This window comes from Polyodon spathula, chromosome 1 (genome assembly GCF_017654505.1).
Source record: "Polyodon spathula isolate WHYD16114869_AA chromosome 1, ASM1765450v1, whole genome shotgun sequence".
Lineage (NCBI taxonomy): Eukaryota > Metazoa > Chordata > Actinopteri > Acipenseriformes > Polyodontidae > Polyodon > Polyodon spathula.
This window is the reverse complement of record NC_054534.1, coordinates 28,829,846-28,855,143: the sequence shown is the minus strand read 5'-3', so window position 1 is coordinate 28,855,143 and position 25,298 is coordinate 28,829,846. Positions and strand designations below refer to the sequence as shown.

At 35.4% G+C, this 25,298-nt stretch overlaps 3 protein-coding genes across 8 annotated transcripts in view; 1 reads left to right on the top strand and 2 right to left on the bottom strand.

Annotated features, from left to right (window-relative positions):
* The window catches only part of LOC121316904 (importin-11), a 174,426-nt gene extending 174,099 nt beyond the window's left edge, over positions 1 to 327 (bottom strand). The window contains exon 1 of the mRNA XM_041252240.1: positions 217 to 327. The gene's annotated coding sequence lies outside the window, so the exon portion shown is untranslated. The remainder of the gene's footprint in view (positions 1 to 216) is intronic.
* Positions 328 to 2,442: 2,115 nt separating this feature from the next.
* On the top strand, positions 2,443 to 8,176 carry dimt1l (DIM1 dimethyladenosine transferase 1-like (S. cerevisiae)). 2 transcript variants are annotated; one of them, XM_041252224.1, is made up of 13 exons: positions 2,443 to 2,643; positions 3,790 to 3,842; positions 4,198 to 4,271; positions 4,502 to 4,588; positions 4,721 to 4,782; positions 5,158 to 5,251; positions 5,364 to 5,413; positions 5,729 to 5,852; positions 6,019 to 6,111; positions 6,201 to 6,265; positions 6,531 to 6,594; positions 6,927 to 7,033; positions 7,236 to 8,176. In XM_041252224.1, the coding sequence occupies exons 3-13, from the start codon at positions 4,203 to 4,205 to the stop codon at positions 7,276 to 7,278; spliced, it is 858 nt and encodes a 285-aa protein (XP_041108158.1). In that variant the 5' UTR covers positions 2,443 to 2,643; positions 3,790 to 3,842; positions 4,198 to 4,202; the 3' UTR covers positions 7,279 to 8,176. The 2 variants fall into 2 exon arrangements, with proteins under 2 accessions (XP_041108158.1, XP_041108147.1); XM_041252213.1 differs by lacking the exon at positions 3,790 to 3,842.
* A 401-nt stretch (positions 8,177 to 8,577) lies between these two features.
* LOC121316878 (kinesin-like protein KIF2A) overlaps positions 8,578 to 25,298 on the bottom strand; it is a 42,741-nt gene continuing 26,020 nt past the window's right edge. For 3 of the 5 annotated variants that reach the window (XM_041252163.1, XM_041252172.1, XM_041252181.1), the window contains 15 exons: positions 22,430 to 22,525; positions 20,016 to 20,070; positions 19,143 to 19,305; positions 18,848 to 18,938; positions 15,695 to 15,758; positions 15,515 to 15,606; positions 15,222 to 15,364; positions 14,436 to 14,640; positions 14,075 to 14,185; positions 13,334 to 13,401; positions 12,416 to 12,529; positions 11,550 to 11,697; positions 11,151 to 11,252; positions 10,341 to 10,476; positions 8,578 to 9,644 (listed from right to left, as the gene is read on the bottom strand). In XM_041252163.1, coding sequence (XP_041108097.1) covers positions 9,559 to 9,644; positions 10,341 to 10,476; positions 11,151 to 11,252; positions 11,550 to 11,697; positions 12,416 to 12,529; positions 13,334 to 13,401; positions 14,075 to 14,185; positions 14,436 to 14,640; positions 15,222 to 15,364; positions 15,515 to 15,606; positions 15,695 to 15,758; positions 18,848 to 18,938; positions 19,143 to 19,305; positions 20,016 to 20,070; positions 22,430 to 22,525 — 1,674 coding nt within the window. In that variant the 3' untranslated portion in view covers positions 8,578 to 9,558. The remainder of the gene's footprint in view (positions 9,645 to 10,340; positions 10,477 to 11,150; positions 11,253 to 11,549; positions 11,698 to 12,415; positions 12,530 to 13,333; positions 13,402 to 14,074; positions 14,186 to 14,435; positions 14,641 to 15,221; positions 15,365 to 15,514; positions 15,607 to 15,694; positions 15,759 to 18,847; positions 18,939 to 19,142; positions 19,306 to 20,015; positions 20,071 to 22,429; positions 22,526 to 25,298) is intronic. The other 2 variants (XM_041252192.1, XM_041252201.1) reach the window with 1 other exon arrangement.

Sequence of the window (25,298 nt, the reverse complement as noted above, 5' to 3'; positions counted from 1 at the left end):
GCTCTGTCGCATACAAATGCCAAAAGCTGTACCCCATGCAGCGCTTGTAAAAAAAAAATTAAAAATTAAAAAAATATAGTCTAATAATATTTTTTAAAAAACACAAGTACACTACAGTCTTTCCTGGGCCACAACGACTGGTTGTCAGAACCGAAACTACCTACCGTGAGTGTTTGTGTCAGTATTTTATGACCAACGATTGAAGAAAACATTTACCTTTTTTTTAAATCCAGATTTAGAGAATATATCCAAGTAACAGGTTGTCAGCACTAACTACATCAAAAAGAAATCTATACAAACGCCTGCATAAGATCGCCCGGTCCACTACGAAGCCAGCGCGCGGTGATGATGTAGGCTTTTTCAAACACGTGTTCTGAACACAAACAGAAATTCTCCCCCAAAGAGAGCGTACATTAGACAGTGGCAAAAGTTTCAACTAAAGTTTAGGGTTTGATGGAAATTCATAACTTGTACAGGGCTTGGACAACTAATGGAGACATAAGAACACTTTGCAATAATTGTTCAAACTATATGCTATCTGTGAGAGGGCGGGGGAAGCGCTTGTCTTCACAATGTGGTTATTCAGCGCATATTTTAAATTGTCAACTGAAACTCAAAATTAGCAGTGATTGTATGTCGTAACTGCTTTCTGGCATGTTTGCAAACAATCATGAGATGTTTCCTGGATGAAGCCACAAAACTAACACATTTAAAAATAAGACAAGCCCTTCTGTGTAAATGGACCAGCCACATGTGTTTTTGTCTCCGCGTTTACTGTTAAATGAAACAGGATTGCATACAAAAATAAATAAATAATACATTACAAACGTATTTTAATAAGATCAGTGTTACTAGTTGTTTCCTATATAAAGCACGGAACACAAGTGTAAGACTCAAATGGGAGTAACAACACAGGAAATGGGGACATTGTTTTGTGAATGTAAAGTCTACAAAAAAGGGGGGGCGCGTGAGAATGCTGTTATGCAAAAGATTACACTATGTAACACAATTTTTGTTCCTGGGTAGTAAGTGTTATTTCCTAATTGCTTATGCCTCAAAAGTATAGAAAATTGCTATTATTCCCCACAAACTTTGCTTTTGTGACCAGGACAGTGATATTTCAAAATATCACTATTTCCAATGGGAAAATGGGCAAATGTGTGTCTTTTCGTTCACATAAAGTCAGAAAAAAAACAACATATGAATCCAAATTAACATGTATTTATACTAAAGTAATACAAAAAATGACCACAAAAGATTTAGAAGTGAGTAGTTTTTCGAGATTTACAATTATACTGTATTTACTGACTTTATGTGAACGAAAAGACACACATTTGCCCATTTTCCCATTGGAAATAGTTATATTTTGAAATATCACTGTCCTGGTCACAAAAGCAAAGTTTGTGGGGAATAATAGCCATGTTCTATACTTTTGAGGCATAAGCAATTAGGAAATAACACTTACTACCCAGGAACAAAAAAATAAATAAATATTTGCACAGTGTTATTACACTTTAACAGCGGGGATACAGATTTGCATCCATTTAAACTATTTAATGGAATTATTAAATTATTAATATAATCAGTTATTCAATATGTTTTAATATTATTGTTTCATTATTATTTAAACTATTCTTTTCCGGCTATTGTATCCATGCATTTTAATGTATGAATTAGGTTTATGTGCAATGTGTACCATTATTAGTTAGATAATTATTTTTAGAATATTACATATCGATGAGAAGGAACAGTAACCCTTACGGCCCCGTAACAGGCCAGAAAAAAACTATTTGTCGTGTTATTTTGTTCTGCTTGATTTATTCAGCTTACATTTGGCATCGTTATTGTTTTAAAATTACTTTTGTATGCTTTTGGTTTGATCTGTGTTTTAATTAAACTCTTCCGCACATAAGCGCAAACAGGTGAATCGCTGTATTATTAATATTTTCGATAATAAAGTTATGACTTCCCGTAAGTAGAAAAATACCTCGTGTCACAATAATCACAAGTATCAAACACATCCCACAACAAATCAATTCAATCTGGATTTAAAAAAAAAAATAACAAAAATAAAAAAAAAAAAACTGTCCTTGTTCACACCAACATACGTTTCATCCTAAGCTCCTAATTAGACTGTCTATATCTGAAAGTGTATTGTTTTGAAAAATGTACAATTAAACTATGTCTTTCCTTATGCTTATACTGATTTTATTGTAATTCATCCACTGCCGCTGGGGGCGATATACATTAGTTAATCAGACGCAAAAAAAAAAAAAAAAAAAAAAAAAAAACTTGGTGGTGATGTAAAAAAAAAAAAAAAAAAAAAAAAAAAAAAAAAAACACTGCGACAGAACGAGGATCGTGAAGCATTTTGGGAAAAGCTGTTTTTTCCGAAACAAGCTTCGGTCTGACACGTTAATCGTACGTGGACTTCGAATCCCAGAATCCAACAGTATCCATTTACTTTGGTATGAACTGGGTACGCATTTCAGTCGGGAGTATAAATTAAGCACGTGTTGGGGAATATAGATATATATATATTTTTTTTAACTACTGTACTAAAAGTTAGACCTCAAAAAATCGAAATGCCGAAAGTTAAAGCAGAAAAGAAAACCCGACAACACCAGGAAATTAAAAGTCAAGGTTAGTGTTTGTGTAAAGAGAGATTATTGAATAACGTTGTGCTTGGTGGAAATACGTTACATTTATGAGAATTGTACAGTACAGTAAGTGTATTTTTACTGCTTTTATTAAACCGTCTAAAGTGGCTGGGAACCATTTACACTTACTAAACAATTAAAACCCCATAGTTTAGTTTTAAACATTTACTTACAGCGATTCGGTACTATTACTGATTTTATTTTATGTATCGTAAGACTATTTTCCTTGATTTGACTATACGTGGTTCAACAACACAAAGTTACGTACAAATGAAAGTTACTTAGACATGATATAGGAGGCGTTGGAATAAAGCCTGGTTAAAGTGGGTATAGGAACCATGTGGCAGTAACTGGTGAAGCTGCACCTTTAAATGCATACGCTTTCACAGTGACATCACCGAGTGGCGTTTGTAATGGAATGTTGCGTGGCAAATGCCTCGCTCAGTTATAGGTCTGTGGAAACGAATTCAACAATAACAATATACTAAACGCGATTTGCGTCACACACTCGCAGAGCACGATTTTTTTAATGCAGAAATATGCCTTCAAGTTGTATGTCCTAGACTTGTGATAATCTATTACCAGATGGTCATTAATGACAGCAGCAACAGGAAGATTGGCCCTGGGATTTTCACATGCCGTTGTGTACATCGTAGGGTAAAATGTGAAACGCCTGCCTTATTTAGCACATACTTGTACTGTACTGTGTAATTACCATTCCTGACACGTAGAGAGATCAAAGCTGCACCACCCTGTTAAGTCAGTCTATATCGTGATACACAAGACAGAAAGGCCATCTGATAAGCATGTGCTTTTGAATCGAACACTGCACATGAGCATGACTGTGCCTGTCAGCTGGTTTAGTTCAACAATTTATTTAGTATCTGAGTCTGGTTCAGTCCCATGTGCTGAAACTTGTGTTGGAACATTTGCTGCAGTAACCATATTAGGAGTGGAATTAGCTGAACTAATCACTTTAAACAGATGCTAATTAATTTAATTGTGTGTAAAGATTTAGTGTATCTAGTATGAGAATCGTTTCAACAATCATTTTCCTGACCTAAAAGATCATCTCCAGTCACTGTGCATAATTGTACTGCACCATGTTATTTTTTCAAATTTTTGGCAGGGCAACAGCTCAACTCAAGAGGTCACACAAACTGTTTTAACATTTCTTAAAATGTAAGTCGTGATTGAAGGGGAGAAAGACAACAATCATTTATGGATGCATTAGTATTGCCATTGGTGATGCATTTTATGTAAATACCTTATGCTGATGATTTTGGGCTGTAAGATTTATAGGATTGGCAAAACACTAATACCATCTCTCAGCTACAGTCATTTTGCCTATTTGCTAAAAAAAATAAATAATAATAATAATTTGAAATGGTAAGCTGTAGTACCATATTTGCACAGAAATCTCTTCCTGAAGAAATGTATTCCAAAGTGTGATTACTGAGTAAAACCTCACTTCAATTTGAAGTGTAGTCTGGTGTTGTGAAGGTTGTAGTAAGTAACTGTGTTGCTTTCTCTACAGGTATCATGTTCAACACTGGAATAGGTCAGCACATTTTAAAAAATCCTCTCATTGTCAATAGCATTATTGAAAAGGTAAGACATTTATCATCATGTCTACTGTTAATACATGCGTGAAGTTCCCGAGAAAATATAAAAATCTGTTCAATTTCTTGCTTCTTAAAAAATGTGACCACATTGACTTCCATTCACTGAAAGACATGTTTTCTTGTGTTTTTATTCATGATACCTGTTTAGAATACATAACATTTTAACCTCAATTATCATTAATTATTTTTTTTCTTTCCAATTAATTTTTATTTTAGGCTGCTCTTCGGCCAACAGATGTGGTTCTGGAAGTTGGTCCTGGTACGGGTAACATGACTGTGAAACTATTAGAGAAAGCAAAAAAGGTAATAATTACTGTCAGATATACAAAATGCACCGTACTGTCAGATATAAAAACAAAAAAAAAATACACCCTTAGACAAAATGCTTTTGCCCCTGAAAGCCTAAGTCTTGACTTTGTTATTGTTTTGTAACAGGTAGTTGCTTGCGAGTTGGATACCAGGCTCGTAGCTGAACTTCAGAAAAGAGTGCAGGGAACGTAAGTTAGGCTTGACGAGTCCTACAGTTTTACACTTTACTGCTCCAAACCATTCAAGGATATTCAGAGATGTATATTTAAGTGTTACAAATCCCTCAAGTCTTATTTATATTGAAATGATATCTAACACTCCTCCAGTCTTGCTAAACAAATATCACACATTACACAGTCCATGCTAGAAAAGGTTTGTTAGGGAGGGATTCTTTTTTCTTCATACCTGAACTATTGGTCTGGCATCTATCATGAAAACTTAAAATGAGTGTCTTTCAGTGTCTGAATACACTAGCCTAATATACACATGTGTGAAATTCCATGAATTGTTTAACAAATGAAGAAAATAGCTGCAATGTTAACACTGTCTAACTTTCTCCTTAGACCAATGCAAACTAAGCTTCAGATCATGGTTGGAGATGTGTTAAAGACCGACTTGCCCTTTTTTGATGTTTGTGTGGCTAACTTGCCTTACCAGGTAAAATAATGCCCCTCTAAATTCCTGATTTGTCTCACATGATCCAGTTAAGGAAAAATAAGCATATATTTATATATATATATATATATATATATATTTTTTTATTTTGCAGATTTCCTCACCGTTTGTTTTCAAGCTGTTGCTGCACAGGCCGTATTTCAAGTGAGCAAAAAATAGCTATTGTTTATTCCATATACATGTTAAGTGCTTCGTATATACACCATTATTACAAATTATTCTGCTTTCATTCCAAAACTGATGAATCAACCAGGATGTATGAATACAATTTTTAAAACAGTCAAGACTCTGGGGGTGGGGAGATAAACATCACTGGATACAGTAAAAGTAATGTATGTGTTGTAATGTGTGTGTATGTTGTAAATACATCAGGGAGTTCTGTAACCTTTGAAGAGCCGTTTTCTTTTAACTTGAATTGGACATCAATCAAGTAATGTGTTTTTTGTTTGTTCTTTTTAGATGTGCAGTGCTAATGTTTCAAAGAGAATTTGCCCTTCGACTGGTTGCAAAACCTGGAGATAAACTCTTCTGCAGATTATCCATAAACACTCAATTGTTGGCCCGTGTAGATCATCTCATGAAGGCAAGTGATGAGCTTATTCAATGGAAATAGTCACACTGTCATATTACTGTTTTTTTTAAATAACTTTGTTTTTCCACCTTTAGAGGGATTGCTTTTGTTTTTAAAATGGAACTTCAGAATGAACCCAGTATATCAGGATTAATGCCTAATGATTTTTCTCTTTTAGGTTGGCAAAAATAACTTTCGTCCACCACCAAAGGTGGAGTCCAGTGTTGTCAGAATAGAACCAAAGAATCCACCACCACCAGTGAACTTTCAAGTAAGACATCTCGCCTATGTGTGTGCAACTCAACAACATGGACTGTTTCATAAGCAGAGAGCAAACTTAAATATCCATTTTATTTTTAGGAATGGGATGGTCTTGTCAGAATAGCGTTTATAAGGAAGAATAAGACACTTTGTTCTGCATTCAAGTAAGTAATGCCTAGCTGTCGTAGCTGAATACTACTTTTGATATGTGCTTGAGATCCTAGGTTTTGTTTTGTTTTTTAATGTAAGCATTTCTTTGTAAGGGTCCATACTTGCTTGCATCAGAATGCATTTTGTGGGTCATTTTTTAAAAATTGAAGGCAACTTATAATTTCCAAACAAGTTTTAGGAATATATACATACATATGCATAGAGTTGAGATATATGTCTTGTATGAACTGTACCTAAAACTGATTTTCTTTGTTTCAGATCTAGAGCAGTTGAGCAGTTGTTGGAGAAGAATTACAAAATCCACTGTTCTGTACACAACATTGTAAGTAAACTAGAAGGGAGTTTCCTTAGCAGATTATTATTCGTTTGGGGGAAACATGCACAACTGACCGATAATGTATTCAATATTAGAGGATTTTGAAGCCAGTCTGAGTTCTCATTGCTCTTCTCACAAACCACTGACCGTACCATATTGAGTTTCTACCAAACGAGTGAATGGAAACAAATATAGTTAGTTTGTATATAATAGTACAAGTTAGCATCTGCACGTGTTATATTGTGGTGTTTAAACAAACCTGTTTCCTGTCTATAGAGCTACCTTTTGGTACCTTAAGTAAGAAAATCCAAATGCAACAAAAAATATCCCTTTAACAGGTAATACCAGAGGATTTTAGCATTTCTGAAAAAATAAGCAACATCCTTCAAGAAACTGGCTTCAGTGAAAAACGAGCACGGTCCATGGACATCGATGATTTTATGAAGTAAGTGTAAGAGAATATTACTCTTTTTATAGAAGCAATCTAACTTTTTTTTTTTGCTCGTAATACTGCATGCACTATAGATACTTATTAAAACTTTAAATCCTACTGGTACAGTCCTGGTCAACTTTATTGAAACAACCCTTTCAGTTCTGCATATAGAACATGGAATTACGTCATGGGTTGTATTCCCTTTCTTCCACAGATTGCTTCATGGATTTAACTCGGCTGGCATCCACTTCTCGTGAAAGAGGGAAAAGAGAATGTTCATAGATAAATGAATAAAGAACTATCCTGTTGAATGGACAAATACAGCTTGTGCATCTCCTCTGGAATTACTTGTTCAACTTCTAATTAATTTTACTATAGGTACGGTCATTTAAGAAGTGTGGTTAAACTGAATGGATTTTAGTTTAATCCTGTTAAAAACCACATCATTTTATTGTGGCCAATGGCAATACACCCCTCCCTCTAGTCTTATTACATTACTGAAAGTTATGAATGCTTGTACAGTATTTTATAATTGTGTTCATAAAAATGTGAATTGCTGCGACGGGGGTCCCAGTAAAGATTTTTTTAATTAGACCCCTTCTCCCCAGCTTATAACCTAGAAAGGAAATTCTATATACAAACACCTTTTAAATATTTAACTTTATTCTAGCAAGATTGTGACCATCAGAGCCTTTACTGTATTATAGAAGATTTGAAATGAGTCTGGCTGGTTTTCCTTGCTGGCTTTCTTCATTTATGATATGCAACAGGTTTCAGACCTTTACATACTCATGAAAGTTTACAGTGCTTTAAAATGAGACCACCTCTGTTTGGATTTATTCATGTCACACATTGTTCTCTGGTGGCCCTATAAAATAGAAATTACTTGGGTTTACACAATCATTATATACACACATTTCACATCAGTCTTGTCTTAAAGCAATAGTACTGTGAAACTTGAAATTGAGATTTTAAATACATGTTCATGTTGGGAAACATTGGTTTCTAAAAAAAAAAAAAAAATGAAATATGCATCCACAATAAATTTGTAAAGCATGGAATTGTGATTGGTTGTAGCAGGTTTTACTGTATTTCTAGTCACCCAAAGGACTCCGTATATTCACTGCATTTTTCTATTAAAATTAATTGCTCACATTGCAATTCTACTGGCTTATAAAAAAGTTGGTGACTCTAAACAGAGGTTTCAGACAGCCACCCTGCGAAAGGGGCCAATTTATCACCTCAGACCAGCTTTGCACATGGGGGTAATGTATTTAAGGTACATTTAGGTTCACAATGGTTCTCTGCATGATCAACATGTTCATTTATGTTTGCCTTGTTTTGTCATACCGTAGAAACCAAAATGTAGAATAAAGGCAAAGATTTCATTACATATTCCATGCACTTTCCCAAAAGTTGAACGTGTTATAGCAGTGTTTTGTTAAAACAGAAAACAAAAAAGGGAATATAAAGTGTGTGTGTGTGTGTATATATATATATATATATATATATATATATATATATATATATATATATATATATATATATATACACACACACACACATACACACATACATTTCAGTATAAAACCATTACAAACCAAGTGAACAATTATTCTTGAAGCCAGCATTACATCTAGTGCACATACTATATGACATGATGTTTAGCAGTATAAGTCATCTCAAGTACCAGTGTCCAATACTTACTATACATTAATTTATAATTTAGTTGTTTTACAACTAAAATGTTCAAATGAGATGTAAACCACTCTTGACAATAATTCTAAAACAAGTAAGAGACAAAAGGCTTCACATACCACAACTGTCAACTGCCTTGTAAATACTTGTCATAATATGGCACATATCTGAAGTAAACTACTCGACATGGATTGAAATTGTAGAACACAAACAAAGTACATCCAACAAACCAAAATGTACACTAACAAGTACATGTGTTTTATTAAGACTGTGCTTACTGCAGTTCAGCTAAAGAATGAGCCTGGCCCTATAGCAAGATTGCTATGTACAGCACATACATGTGGGTACAGCTAGGGCGATAGGGAAATATTTTACAAATCACTGATGGGTTGTACATGCATACATTTCAGAACTGTGCAACCAGTCATTGTAACAAAATCTTAACAGATTTAACAGAAAGACAGAAAGGTACTATGGAAGTCAAAAGTCCACAGTTATACTTCATTGGTTTTTAAAAAAAAAGTTGGCAAGGATTAGTACAATTAAAAAATATCAAACAAAGTGCTTCTAGGGATTGTAACCCTGCAAGTTTGTGCTGTTGGAAGCATTTGTATTAACACCATGGGAGAGTTTCATGTACAACAGAAAAGTGAAAGCGTAAGAAGGCTCTTATTTACATCAGAGTTTTTAGTTTTCAAGTTGTTGATTTCTCAAACCAGTTTAAGAATGACAAATGTACAGTAGTAGTAGTTTAGTGGGTTTCTTTTTTTTGTTTTGTAATCCTTAAGGAATATTATTATATATATATATATATATATATATATATATATATATAGCGCCTAAAGGGCACGTGGTCGCTTGGGATTAATCTGCTTACTCGCTTGTTCCTCCTCCTGGAGGGCTGAACGGAAAGATTTCACTTTATCTATAAAGAGAACAAAGCAAAGTAAGGTTTAGTGTACATCACAAGCTTCTCCTGAAAAGTTAGAATTGCCTAACTGGGTAAAGATTTTTAGATTGAAGTGACAGTAAATGAGATTTCACAGACCTTGACAGAACTTATTTGGGCTAGGTAAAACTACATAGTCTAAGACTAGTACTTAATTGGGGGTCTGTGAACTCAGACATCAAGTACCATCATTGTGCTTTAGAAACTGAAGAGACAAGCAGTAAAGGAAATGGGTGAATGGAATTGGCTCGACATATCTGATGCAGGCAAATATGTTAAATAAAAAGGACCTAAAAAGATAACGTCTCCAGTTAAAGACATTCTCTGTACCCACAATATAGCACAGAACAGCATGACTGTACCCACTGTAACAAAAATATAGATTTATTCAACATGAGAGTTTCCGGACCCCGTTTCATAAACCCAGTGCAATGTACCTCTGACAGGTCAAGGTTATATTTTGCATGAGAAGCAATTAATTTATTTCCCAGCTTGCACGTCTAAGTTACTTTCAAATTAAACATGATAAAACTTAATGAAATGTAGAACACACTTTTCCAGATTTTGTCCAGTCATAACCAGACTAAAATCATTGCCATGCAGTGGTGTGTGTAAGGCTCAACATGCATTTACAAAACATGGCCTGCATACTCTTTAATAAAGAGCTTTTACCTCTTAGTTCTGTTAAGATCTCAATCTTTTGATCCAAAATTTGTTCTAGTTGTGTGGCATAAGAATCTGCGTCATAATCTACTTCTTCAGTCATTTCCAATAGTGCCTTTTCATCCTCCAGCCATCTTATAGACTCCTGCAAGAAATCCATAATTTCTTAAAAGGCACTGAGCAATGTATTTGTTCAGATCGTAGAACAATCTTGCAAATAACTGTTTTCAATTCGCTGTTGGTTAAAGCAGAAAAAATGTTTTCCTTTTTCTTTTGCCTTAGTCATAAAAAATTACATAGTTTATTTTTTTATAAGTAGTATGATAGATATATGATAGACAAGATTTTTTTTTTGGGGGGGAGGGGACAATTATTTGTCACTCTTGGGGTTTGTTAAACATGAACACCCTCATTATTGTTGTTAAATATTTGTTTTTAAAAGAGGGACATCACATTTACAGCCACTCCTAATGCACAAAAGTCTGACATTAATGGCATATCCAATGTAAAACTGGTTTCTTGGGTGGTCCTACTGCATTATTTACTCTCCTGGTACTTATAAAACATTGAAGGTCTGCAACAGATTTGGCTGGCTGTTAAAATGCCATAGGATAGGGTTGGTGAATGAGGAAAACATGACTGGGGCAGGACTGTGCTCTCCAATCCTAATCATGGCAAACATAAGAAAAGATATCCATGTGTAAGCATCCGCATAGGCCTATTTAAATAAAGCAATGAAATTCAACAAAACTAGTTTATTTATTTGCACTTAAATCACAAACCTTAAAACAGTTAATAGTTTGATGAAAGTTATTTTACCTGGAAAACAGCCCTGTGGTCCTCTACCACTTGCTCCTCCATTTCTACCATCTGGGATACAGCTTCATGGAAAGTAAACAGCTGGGGAGACACTTCCTCCTCCTGGAAATGCAGGAAATAGCCATTAAAAACCAGACATGTCCTAACTTACTTTCACAAGGAGACACAGAATGAACAAGTCAATATTAAAATCAGAATTTAAAAGGTACTACACATTTGTTTTCATACACGTATGCTTTGGTACAGATGTGTCTCTGCTTTAAAATAATATCTACATAACATTAATTTAGAAAATACTGTACAGGTAACCAATGGGAAAGCATTAAATACAACTTCAATAAAACATCCTGTACAACATGTACTTAATCAGTACTGTAAGGAATATTGAGTACGTCTTACATTTTGTTCACAAAGAAGCTTGAGATCATCTCTTTGAGGAGAGCTTCCGACACCCCATTGGGCTTCCAATGTATCCAGCTGATTTGCAGCATGAATATTGGGGCGTCCTTCTATGACTGCACTGGGATCTACTGTCAACTCCTTCACTCTGAAAGTACACAATGTTTATTTAAATCTTTTTTGTGCTGTGGGTATGTTACTGCTTTTTCCAAGTGACCACAAAGCATTTGAGCTTTTTGTGTTCTTTCATTTTAATGCAATAATAAAACCTTACATAAAAATAGTAATGCCACCTTCTAGTTTTGTACTTTTACAGAGGAAATTTTGCAAAACAAACACTTTGCTTGGTTTAAGAAAAACAGCTAAATATATACAGCATACTGTCTGCCTTTAGTTGAATGGTTTACATTCCACCTAGTGAGAAAAACTTGTAACTACGCTATTACAAAAATGTATTTTAAATTTCTCTCAAATGGAAAGTCAGACACTGATCTGGGTATCCTCATAAAACTGGGGGCAAAGGGGATTTGTTTTGTTTTACTTCCTGCCTTGTAAGCTAAATGTTTTTCAGGAAACTAAACAAGGGTGACGTTACCATTTTAATTCACATCTAACAAATGGAAAAATAATGTATAATGCCTTCCACGTTGAACTAGCAACAAACAACATAGACATGATGAAACAAATTAAAGTATATCAAATATGCATGCAACGCCTAGGATAGAAAATGGGCAAAACATTAAAAAAAAAATATTAAAAAAGGAAGATAACCAAAAATGTGCATGTGACCCTCTACATGCATTGCACTCCATATTGCCACAAATGAAAAGGGAAACAAGGTTTTTGTGAAATGTATAGAAGTAGACCTGCTGGGCGAAGTAGAAAAGTCATCATACTCAGAGGTAGGGGAGAGCTCAGAGCGGCTGCAGCTACCCTGCGAGAAGGGAATGTCTGAAGGACTGATTCCAAACTCCTTTACTCTGGAGTACCAAGACAGAGCAATAAACAGAAAGGAAAGGGTCTCGTCAGAACAGAAAAGCAAGATCTCACAAAACCGATTATTTCATGAGGGAAACATCTCTACAAAGTGCAGCTCATACAAGAGAAAATATCAAAGCAAAGCATTGTAAATATATTACAAGCAGCAAGATTTGCTTCTGTTGGTGATTCAGTGAATGATCTTTAAATATTGCAGTCATTAGGTATTTTGATTTATCTGCAACATGAAGACAAGTACTTTAGTTAATGACAACTTCAGTCTTTGGGCTAGAATATAAAAAACACAAAGGGGGATTTAAAATATGTAAAGAATGGTCATGTATTACATAAACTAGAGAGACAAGATTTTCTATGTTCTTCAAGGCAGAATCACATAGAGGAACAGACAAAATGGACAAACAACTGGTAAGGCTACTTATCTGCACGAGACAAAATTAACAATAACATTCTTTGACAAGTAAATATCAAAATATCAAAACACAATTACTGTATGTATTTTATCAAGTTAAATTTTGTTTTCATCCAATCAGTCACACCCCATTACAGGCCTAGAACTAGAATAAATCAGAGCTAATATTTTAACATTCTTTCTAAAATATTTCCAGGTCCATCCATGTGCGGTATCAAAAGAATCTGAGAGGGTCCAATTTGTCCATTTGGTGTAGAATGTTTAATTTCTAGCTGGTTGTGCTGAAAACACATCTATTTCTAAAAATACAGTGAAAAACATAACATATTTCAATGCAGGCACTTGTTTATAAGCTTGAACATGAAAATGTACACACCTGTTTGCATATCTCAGAGTATTCAAAGTATTTTCACAGGAGGCCATTCCGGGAGAAATGGTAGCAATCTGTTTTAAAATAATAAATAAATAAATAAATAAATAAATAAAGGCAATTATTATTCCCATGCTCGTTGTTATGTTTCAAGCAATATTCTAAGCATTTTTTTTAAAAAGGCTGACACTGCTTTCTACTTACAGAAATGTATTTTTAAAAATCAACAAGGTTTTTCATTCATGCATTTACCACTGCCTCAAGCCTTTTGTCTAGGGCAGTGGTTCCTAACCTTTTTCAATGCAGGGACCACCTTGGTGTTTGGAATTTTATCACGGCCCACTTGCCACACATTTTTTCACAACAGCATTTTGAAGCACACAAATGTGTGCGTGTTAAATGGCTGAAGTAACATATACTGAGAGGCTTCGTTTAGCCACTTTTTTTGAGACCTGGGCTCTCTGGTTATCATATCCATTAGAAACATTTTGAAAATAAAAACCATCATAGAAAAAATATATAAATATATTGGGCCAGATAAAATTGAATCCAGGCCAGTAAAGACACTAGCTCAGCAGCCCAAGGGGCCGGTAGTCAAAAATCTAACACAGAGCCCTGCTATCTGCTGTTAAACTACTTCATTTACACTTAGACAGTGTTAAAGATCCCAAAGTGTGCCAAAGCAACCTCACTTTGCCACGGTATGTAAATGAATTAGTTTGGGAGAGAGCTCGGCTCTGGACTTACCATGCATGTCCTTGAGTTCTCTCCAATGAAGGAATCTCGGAGCACCTGTGTGAGTTTACTTGCTCTGAAAGGGGTGTGTGGTTTGTTGCGACCCAAGGCCCTAATACACTCCTAGAAGCAAAGATGTAAACATCAATAAAGACTGACCAACAGTTCTTTTATAACAAAATGGAAACACTTGTATTTCTTTGCTATCAATATATTAAATTAAATTCACAAACCGGTGGTCACTTGGAAAAAGCAGTAACAAACCCACAGCACAAAAAAAAGATTTAAATAAACATTAATTGTCCTAAATGCATTAACAATTAAGTGAACTGTCCAAAGACTAGAGAAACGCACATTACATCTCACTACTAACCTTCAGTGCCAGAAGACTTTTGTTTATTTCAGCACCTTCGAGTCTTGTTTGCCTGTCTGCACTCGAGGTATCTGCTCCCCTTTCATTTCCAGCAAGATCTATAAGTGAAAACTTGCCATGCATTTTTCCTTTCCTTCGCAGAATAATCTGAAACACTGCGTGGCTTCTTGAGGAGTGGGCATTAGCTGATGTCTGACCAGATGTTCTAGAAAACAAAAGTGAGATCAAGCTTATTTTTTTAGAAAGCAGTCCCTGACAATTATGTTTATTTAAACTATGAAAGAAAGCAAGACACATCTAATTTTTAGAAATTAACTACATTATTGATTATTTATATAGATATTCAGATTATTGTTAGTCACCGAGTCACAAGTTTGTTCAGTGTAGAGTTTTGCTGACATTTGTTATGCTATTAGGCTTTTAGGATTAACAAGCACTGCTTTCTTTAAAAAAAAATTAAGAACGTTGCCTGTATCTTTTCTCATAATTATACACTTGGGATCTAACCTTGATTTTGTTACCATTCAAGCTCCTTAAACAAATAAGCAACTACGTTAACAGAGTAGCGAAAGTTGCCCTTAATATTCATCTCACAGTACAGATATTCTTGATGAAAGACTATTTAGCACAAGTGAGCCCCTCTCTCCCCTCTTTGACTCAATGATTTTCAGAAATCATTTTAATATTAATCAAATGCCTGTGTTTTGCATCCTTGAGTTGAGTCTGTATACATATGTACAGGTACAATGTACATTAAAAATTATTTTAAAATTATTTGTTTTTTACCTGCAGCTGTTTCCTATCTCAATCAGTTTTAATACGTCCTCAGTACATTTCACTTCCCGTTCCTGTAACCCCACCACCTGAACCTGCTGTTTTCCATCTTCAAGGACTCGTAACTTGGTTTTCCGGTTCAACAAGTCAAAAACCTGGATAATTCCACAAGGATATTAAATGAAAAAATTTACAGAAAAATAAATAAATAAAAATCACTAAATCAGGAAGTGTGGCCTAACTAATCCACGTTTGGAAAGTAGTAGTGTACATAACATACAAAAACAAAGGTTGACAATACATACCTTGCCACTGTAAATCTCAAAAAACGTTGCATATACTTGAAGATCTAACTTCTTATAGTTTGGCTTTTTCAACATAAGAAATACATCCCGTGCTGAGAAAAGAGAGAGTCAAATCAACAATGAATGGAGAAGAAAGCCACAACAGAATTGTTCTTATTTTCTAAAGTGGCTTGTACATACCAGCTAATGCATATATTCCTTTTGAACAATCCTGATTCTTCCCTGAAAAGTCACCACCCATTGTCTGGAAAAAGAAACAAGCCAAAAGATTAGTGAAGAATCAGTTCACCAATCCTTGTTTTACACCCCCGCTTAATCAATTCAGGGGGTACAGTGTAAGAGAAACGGCAAGTAAATCATGAAGTAACTGGAGCTGTCAAAACTATCTGTATTAAGGATTCGGCAGTGGCAGTGAAATGGTTTTTACTGGAGACCAGGTGTAATGGAACTTGAAAGAATTATAGAAAACATTTACAGTGCTTATAGGAAGTATTCAACCCCCTTGGACGTTTTCATGGTTTGTTGTGTTACAACCTGAAATCTTGATGCATTTAAATGGGATTTTTTGTCCTTCGATTTACACAACCTTCTGAACACTTTCAATGTGTGGGAAAAAAATGGGGGGTGAAAAAACAAATCAATTAAAAATAAAAACCTGAAAAGTCTTCATTAGATAAGTATTCACCCAGTTTGCTATGACACTCCTAAACCAATTTTCAGAATTCAGAATTCACACAATAAGTTAAAAGGAGTCCATCTGTGTGCAATAAAAGTGGTTCACATGATTTCAGATTAAATACACCTGTCTCTGTAAGGTTCCACATTTGGGTAATGCATTCAAAGCAAAGATACAACCATGAAGACCAAGGAGCTTTCAAAATAACTTCGGGCTAAAGTTGTCGAAAGTCATAGATCAGGGGAGGGGTATAAAAAGATTTCAAAGACACTGAATATCCCTTGGAGCACAGTCAAGTCGATCACTAAGAAGTGGAAGGTATACGGCACCACCCAGAATCTGCTTAGAGCAGGTGGTCCTCCCAAACTGAGCAGCTGGGTAAGAGGAGCATTGGTCAGAGAAGCCACCAAAAGGCCAAAGATAACTCTGAAAGACCTACAGCATTCCATGGCTGAGATGGGAGAAAATGTCCGTGTGTCAACAATAGCTGAGGTACTACACAAATCTGGCCTGTATGGAAGAGTGGCAAGGAGGAAGCCATTTCTGAAAAAATGCCCATGTAAAATCCTGTTTGGAATTTGTAAAAAGGCATGTGGCAAACTCTGAATAGATCTGGCAAAAGATTTTGTGGTCCAATTAAACAAAAATTGAACTATCTGGCCTAAATGCAAAGCGTTATGTCTGCCGCAAACCCAACACAGCACATCACCCAGGTAAAACCATACCTACTGTGAAGCATGGTGGTGGCAGCTTATAGAGATGTTTTTCATAAGTAGGGACTGGGAAGGTTGTCAGGGTAGAGGGCAAAATGGATGGAGCTAAATACAGACAAATCCTTGAGGAAAACCTGCTTTAGTCTGCAAAAGACCTAAGACTGGGATGGAGATTCACCTTTCAGCAGGTCAATGACCCCAAGCATACAGCCAAAGCGACACTGGAGTGGCTTAAAAACAAGAAAGTGAATGACCTAGAGTGGCCCAGTCAAAGCCCGGACTTGAATCCGATTGAGAATCTGTGGCAAGACGAAGATTGCTGAGCTCCAACTTGACAGAGCTTGAACAATTTTGCTAAGAAGAATGGGCGAATATTGCACAATGCAGATGTGCAAACCTAGTAGAGACTTACCCCAAAAGACTCACAGCTGTAATTGCTACCAAAGGTGGTTCTACCAAGTATTGACTCAGGGGAGTGAATACTTATCTAACCAAGACATGTATATACTAAGTACTAACACTAGCACCACCATAGCCGCTTTGTGAACAGCTTTTGCAATTCAAATTTAAATATCTCCGTGTATGTGAATATCTCATGCATGTCTGCTCTTAAGTTTTACTAAATATTTGAATTAAATACCCATACAGTATTTCAGCTGCAGAATGAATAAGTTATAAGCACTTGCTTCTACAACCGTCAGACCCGCAGTTTATGTGGCACGTTGAAATCAATACAATATAGCCGACAACTTAGTCTGGGCTGTGTAGTAAAATCAAAATCATTGTTAAAAGAAAGTATTATAATCCTGTTAAGTGCTTGAAACACTGATGAAAGTCATTCTACACATCATATATTATTATTTACACTACGTTTTTCAGGCAGAACGAGTGTGCCACCCTGAGTGCGACGGTGCAAAAAAAAAAAAAAAATATACGTATTCTAAGCTCTCTGCACAGATCAGTGACCATCGGGACTGATGCTAAACGAAAGCCAGAGACGGTTTCATTTTACTATGCAACAAAGTACGGTGTGGATTTACTAGATCAAATGGCACGGCTATATTCTGTCAAAGGCGGTACTTGCAGGTAGCTTGTTGCTGTTTTTGTATGATGTTTTGGACTTGGCAGCCATCAGCACTTAAGGTTTTGTACAAGGAGTGGACCGGCAACACAATCACTTGGAGGGACTTCATTTTGCAGCTAGCCCTGGAGCTACAGCAGAAACATTTTGATAAGAGACATGAAAGCTGGCTGGCAAATGCCCTTCAACCTTCAACCAGAATTGCGCCCACTGGCACACGGAATAAAAGACAACGCCAGGTTGCTAAATGCAATAAATACAGAACTTCTGATGTCTGCGTCTGTTGTGAAAAGACAGTCTGTGGCAAATGCACTGGTACAGTTGAAAAGAGTGTTTTCTGCGTAGACTGTACTTAGAAAGCAGTCATAGAACTCTGAACAGACAGAGACTTTCAACTGTTTCACTCAAAGCACTTTCATGTTGCGTAAGTTATGTTATATTTTTGTTTTATTCTATTTTTATAACTAGTTATTTATGTTTTATATGTGCATACAGCTTTCTACACCTGTTTCCACAAGTTTATTGCGTTTTTTATTTTATTACAATTTTTCATGTTGATGTACATGTGCTCTTTTTCAAAAAAAATAAGAAAATAGTTTAATTTTCAATGTAAATATGGTGTTCCTGGAGCCGCACATTTTGTGGATGTGGCGTTGTATTTAGTCCGAAATCTCGGCGGTTCTAATGTTAACGTCACTGAAATTATCTTATAATTGATAGGGCCAGAGATAAAACTTTAATGCACTATTAATAAAAAAAAATACAAAACACACATTTAATGCCACCATCATGAGAATTGATTATTATTATTTATTTTTTTTGTAATTAAAATATGAAATAAATTATAAACAGTCATTACTCACATGTGTTTTACCACTGCCAGTTTGCCCATAAGCAAAGCAAGTGGCCATTCCTCTCTCAAATATTGTCTCCACTAAAGGATGGGCTGTAAACCTGAAAACAGAAGAATATTAAAGCTTTTGAGCATTTCTGAGTCTACCCTCACAACTTTTCATTTAAAAACTAGCTGCCAAGAACAGACTGTGAACAGCAACCTGTGCAGCTTTCTGCGAATATGCATCATTCAGTCACTGCCAGAGGTTTGTTAATCAAATTATACTAATTCATTAACTAGGAAATACATTTAAAAAAAAATACCTGTAAACCATTTCATTTGTGGTTGTTTCGTCAAATGCGTAGTCAAAGCGGAAAGTTTGGTTTTCCAAGTATCTTGTTAAATCCACCTTTTGTTTTGGTTCATGAACCATTACAACGTCTTTACTGGGGATAGTGAGTACATCAAGTTCCTTCAGGGCATTTTCTGAAAGCATATACCGGTTAACACACACTTATTACCGGCTGGGCAGAATTGGGAAAAAGTAATTTGTTTTACAGGTCTAGGAAAAAGAATAAATTAAATTAGCATAAAAACAAATTAATTTGATATGTTTTAATACAAGACACAAACTATTTAATTATAGCAGGTGTGTCTTTTTGCAGTTACTTAACATTGAAAAAAGTTAAATTGAAAAAAAATGTCCATTGTACATCAATACATTTGTTAGACACATTAGTTGTACTTCTCATTCAAACAATCTACTTCCAGGCTGAATACCTACAGGACCACAAAGTAAGTTAAGGCAAGTAGCCAACGCTAAATAAATAAATAAAAGTTTTTTGTTATAGTTCTAAATAATTTCCATACCACTAAACACAATAGAACTTTAGATGACTCGCAATTATTTTCGGTTATTTTATTAGCTCAATTAAGTGGCGATACTGCAATTAAATAGGAATAAATAAACTTTATGCAGGAATAGATAATTAAATATGAACATCTTGGTTATACAGATGTCCACTCAGCAGCAGCAGAACAATTGCAGTTTTAAAAATATGTTTTACAGTACAATTATAATTAGCTGGCCCATGAAATTAAAATCTGATACCACTACCGCCACCATCATTTTTCTGGAGAATTAAAAAAAAAAAAAATGTAAGGGATAGGGTGTAACAAGCACTGCCTCCTCTTACCTTTCTTATTAAGTGGACGTTTTCTTACACAAACACATATCCTGTGTTCATCAATCTGCAAGAACAGTCTTGGAGTTAAAAAAACAGAAAAAAAACACACAACCGAGTACACCAAAACCTTATCACACTAAAATGAAAGTCAATTACAGTCAGCACTCACATATCCGACCCTATAAAATTTTGACTTCAGTGACAGTTAAAACAAGTGTGACGCATATCTGATTATTTCTTTTCGGCGCGTTAAAACAACTCTTGTCCGTTTTTTCAGGGAAAACAAAAAAGAGATACAATGTCAAAAACACAAAAAAAAAGATTAAAAACGACACCAGTTTCCAGAATTAAAACAGTATCCAAAGTCAGTGTTCAAAATTGCTGAATAAATTGCTCGATAAGGCCCTAATGTCACAGTTCACATGCAAATGAAAATGTACAAAAGCAACTAAAGACCACATATATTTTTTTTTTTAAATGCATCACAGTATCAAAACTGTTTAATGATTAACTTTTTTACATTACCGTAACTTGTCTCGTTCACTTTGTTTTTGCTGCATTTTCGTCATGGGAGGAAGCGATGTGTAACTGCACAATCAAGACAGACTGATTTGGCAAGTGTTAAAAAAAAAAACCCGGGCTGTGACAGATAAAGTAATAAAGCAGTAAATCGGAAAAGTTCCAAGGGGGTGTAGACTTTAAGGGGGTGTAGACTAGGCACTGTGTGTGTGTGTATATATATATATATATATATATATATATATATATATATATATATATATATATATATATATATATATACATATACACATACAGACACACACACATACACAGTGCCTATAAAGTCTACACCCCCTTAGAACTTTTTTCACATTTTGTTGTGTCAATGCCTCAGTTTCATGCATTTAATTTTTTTCCACTTATATACACCACAATACTCCACACTGTTAAGGGGAAAAAAAGTTTTTATTGAGAAAAAAAAATTCTATACTAAATACAAAACTGAAAGATCATAACTGGATAAGTATCCACCCCCCTGAGTTAATACTTGGTGGAAGCACCTTTGGCAGCAATTACAGCTGTGTCTCTGCCAACTTTACACACCTAGATTTGGCAATATTTGGCCATTCTTCTTTACAAAACTGTTCAAGCTCTGTCAAGTTCATTGGGGAGCGCTGATGGACAGCAATCTTAAAGTCATGCCACAAATTTCTGATTGGATTTAGGTCAGGGCTCTGACTGGGCCACTCAAGGACATTTACCTTTTTGTTTCTTAGCCACTCTAGTGTAGCTTTGGTTGTGTGCTTTGGGTGTTCGTCATGCTGAAAGGTGAACTTCCATCCCAGTTTCAGCTTTCTTGCAGAGGGCAGCAGGTTTTGCTCCATTCACTTTGATTCACAGTGATTTTGAAGGCAATTGGTTACACCTAAGCTAATTTAGGATTGCTATTACAAGGGGGGTGGACAGTTATCCAACCAAGCTATTTCAGTTTTTATTTTTAATAAATTTTCTACAAATTTCTAGAATATTTTTTTCACTTGGAAGTTGTGGGGTAGGATGTGTAGATACAGAAAATATCCAGGCTTTTAATTCCAGGCTATAAGGCAACAAAAGGTGAAGATTTTGAAAGGGGGTGTAGACTTTCTATAGGCACTGTGTATAGATAGATAGATAGATAGATAGATAGATAGATAGATAGATAGATAGATAGATAGATAGATAGATAGATAGATAGACAGATAGATAGATAGATAGATAGATAGATAGATAGATAGATAGATAGACAGACAGACAGACATACAAGGGGCGATTTTAAAACGCGGTAAAACTGACGTGTATCTGGGTAACGGATATACGAGTGCCGACTATACATATCTTATAATCTATTTACACTACTAAACCTGATCTACAACTATCAATGCTTCCACAACAGTTTCATTCTATGAATGTGCAAATTCCTATACTTTTCAGCTTGGGTTGGCAAGTGTAAAGACACCAAACTCAATATTAGTAGGACTGCAACTGTAGATATTGCTAGTGGGCTGTTTGCTGTCAGCAGTCAACTAGCTGTCAACTAGTTTCAGAGACCACTTCTATGCAGCAGTCTGTTAAATTCTACAGACAAAATAAATTGAACAAATACATACTGCAGGTTTCTGCATTCTTGCAATATTATTTTGTGGAACAGGTAGGTAGGTATAAGTATTTCGTTAGCTAGCAGTCTGCTTAGAGCTAGAAGTACTTTGAAATACAGGGCACAAAACAATATTTCAGAGTTTAAATAATGGTTAAAAACAGTGACTTAAAGCTAAAAATGTAGCACAATTATATAAGCAAAGGACATATGTATTATCACTCCCCCCACTCCCAAAAAATGTATCATTACAATATGTTCGCCTCTTAAGTTAAACAGGTCAACTCACCAGATCAGCAGTCGTTAACGGCCTGTAGTCAAGACTTGCCCGGAATTCTCTGATCATGTACATTATTTCATAGTTGGGATATGTAGTGTCAACATCCTGTCAGAAAAGAAAAAAAAAAAAAAAAAAAAAAGAAAATACATTGTCCACTGAACAATGATGAACACAATGATTTATGATGAAGGAATTAGTTTGGCACTCAAAAAATTGCCACAATTTGAGGACTCGTTACAACTGTATCATATACAAATATGTCAACTTAAAACAAAAAAAAAAAAAAAAGAAAAATGCATTTTATTAAATATGAGCTTTCCTTGCTAAATGAACCAGTTTCCAAAAAAAAAAAAAAAAAAAAAAACACACTGACCTCCTCCAAACAGTGAAGAATATTAGGCATATGAAGCACACATTTTGCTTTATGTTTTAAATTCAACATGTTTATAGACGTCTCCATAATCTGAGCTACCAATTTAAAAAAAAAAAAAAACACACACACATCTGTCAATTGTATTTTCTATGCCTAAACTTTGCATTGTCTGAAATGGCTAACATGTTTGCGGAAAAAAAAAAAAAAGCCTAGGGACATACTAAGGAGTATGAAATAAAATGGATGTGAAAAAGATCTGAGACAAACAGTTCATTTTTCCCTGACAACACCTGTAATGGAACTTTATTTGGAGAATCACAGAATCCAGCTGTGTTTCAACCATAAATACATTAACCATGAATTTATCCCAGAAACCACAGTCTACACATCACTGGGTCACATGTTTTAATATAAGAGATAAGCTGTCCTCACAGGGATGCTTTATTAAGATGTGACACCAGCATGTGGGCAATCTGCCTTCACGTCTCTACAGTGTCAGTGTGAATCTCTGGGTCAAGTTGGGACTTTGTTGATTTGGCATGGAATCTGCAATAAAAATAAGCTTCTTGGGGCACTACTGTCTGGATTTTGAAAAAGACAAAAACAAGCAAAAACATTTAAAATGTTAAATATATACAATTGTCAACATACATTAAAAATAAATTGACTTTCAAAACCATTAATATTGAAATCTGGAATGGTAGCATGATTACACATTCTTGCTTACTTGAAATGTGCCTAAACACTAAAATTAAGTAAATAAGACCACTACTGCTGTTCAAATGTGTAAAGTTTAGATATCTCAGCAACAATGTAAATGCACATTACATACAGTAGTTTGCAAGAGTCAATAAACCACCAAGTTTTATACCACTATAGACGCAATTAGTAGAACCATTTTGTTCTGATGTTTAAGCACGGATATAATATTAATACGAATATCAAACTGCAATATAAAAGGTCTGATTTACACTACAGATGCATCCTCTGCACAAATTCAAGCCCTGAACCATGCTGTGTTGTCCATACTTTGGAAGATAATGTGATTTATTTAAGGCCATAGCCCTCCAGGCGGGTATTGCCTGTGGGAGGCTGGGGGTTTAACAGGTTAAATTTAATAATAATATACTGGTTCAGAAAAGGCATTTTATGGGCAAAAGTTGCCTCTGTACATTTTTAATTGTATGAACTGTCCTGTGTGGCTACTGGCTTGCTGGCATGACGGTGACTTTTGTGCCCACAGGGTCAAAAAATATTTTTTTTGGCAAACAGCTTTACTGTTCAGAAGAACGCAGCTGTCATCACCAAGGTGCACAGAGAGCAATTAAACCCCCCACTGGAAATCCAGATAACTGCATTGCTGCTGGGCAGCCAGCCAGCGCGGCAACCTCCATTCAATTGGAGCCCGTGGGACATAGCTCCCTGCGCTGAAGGCACTGGCTTTTACCGCTACAAGCCATGGGACCGTTTTATTCAACTTTAATAGCACACATTCTACACAGTTTAACATAATCGTTCCCGCATGTAGCATACAAAATGCATAGGTGCTGTATGCCATTTATGGATGAACTGAAAAAACAAACTCATCTATCAGAAGATGGACAAGCAATGATAATATACACTAACACAGTGTAGAAATATATTTCCTACCTTGGTTTCGTTGTGGTATAAAAATGGATATTATAATAATGGGAACAATGGCAATTTAACCAAACTGAAGTGAGTTACAGTAAATACAGTTTTAACCTTAAAGAAACTTTTACAAGTGGTTATCTTACATTTTTTCTAAACTATACCATGAAAACATTCAGACCAGACTTTGCACCCTCCCCTAGAGCGCAAGGGACTTATCTTACATTTTTTCTAAACTATACCATGAAAACATTCAGACCAGACTTTGCACCCTCCCCTAGAGCGCAAGGCCTTCAATTTAAGGACTCTTCTAAAATGGAATTATTTCGCACGGTGCAAATCCAAGTGTTTACAATGGTAGTTTTTGTTGTTTTGTTTTTTTCTCGCTGATGCGACTAAACCACGCAAATCACAATTATGTTAATGTTTGGCTCCAAACACTTCCTAATTTGGTATGTGCAGAAAGCTCTAGTTGCTGTAGCAAAATGGGAACTGCAGCCAGAATTGCCGTGGATTAACGTATATTTTGATGGGTACTGCAGCAACTGAGAAGGGCACCCTCAAGCACAGTAGAAAGAAAGCAGTTATATGATAGGGTGATGCTGGGACACCAGAATCACTGTCGAAAATAAGGTGTCGTGGGCTAGTCTGAATACCAAGGATAAAGTGCCCACTTGAAGACCCCAAGACACTGCTAAGTCCAGAAGTTGTCATGCTGATGCGCTAGGGAGGCCGCACTGTGGTTGAGCCAGCATTGCAGTCATAACTTTGAAATTTTAACACCTACTCTCATGTAATGGAAATCATTAACAAAAAAAAAAATGAGAATCGCAAGCAGCATCAATTACGTGTACATAAACAATGTGTATTTAA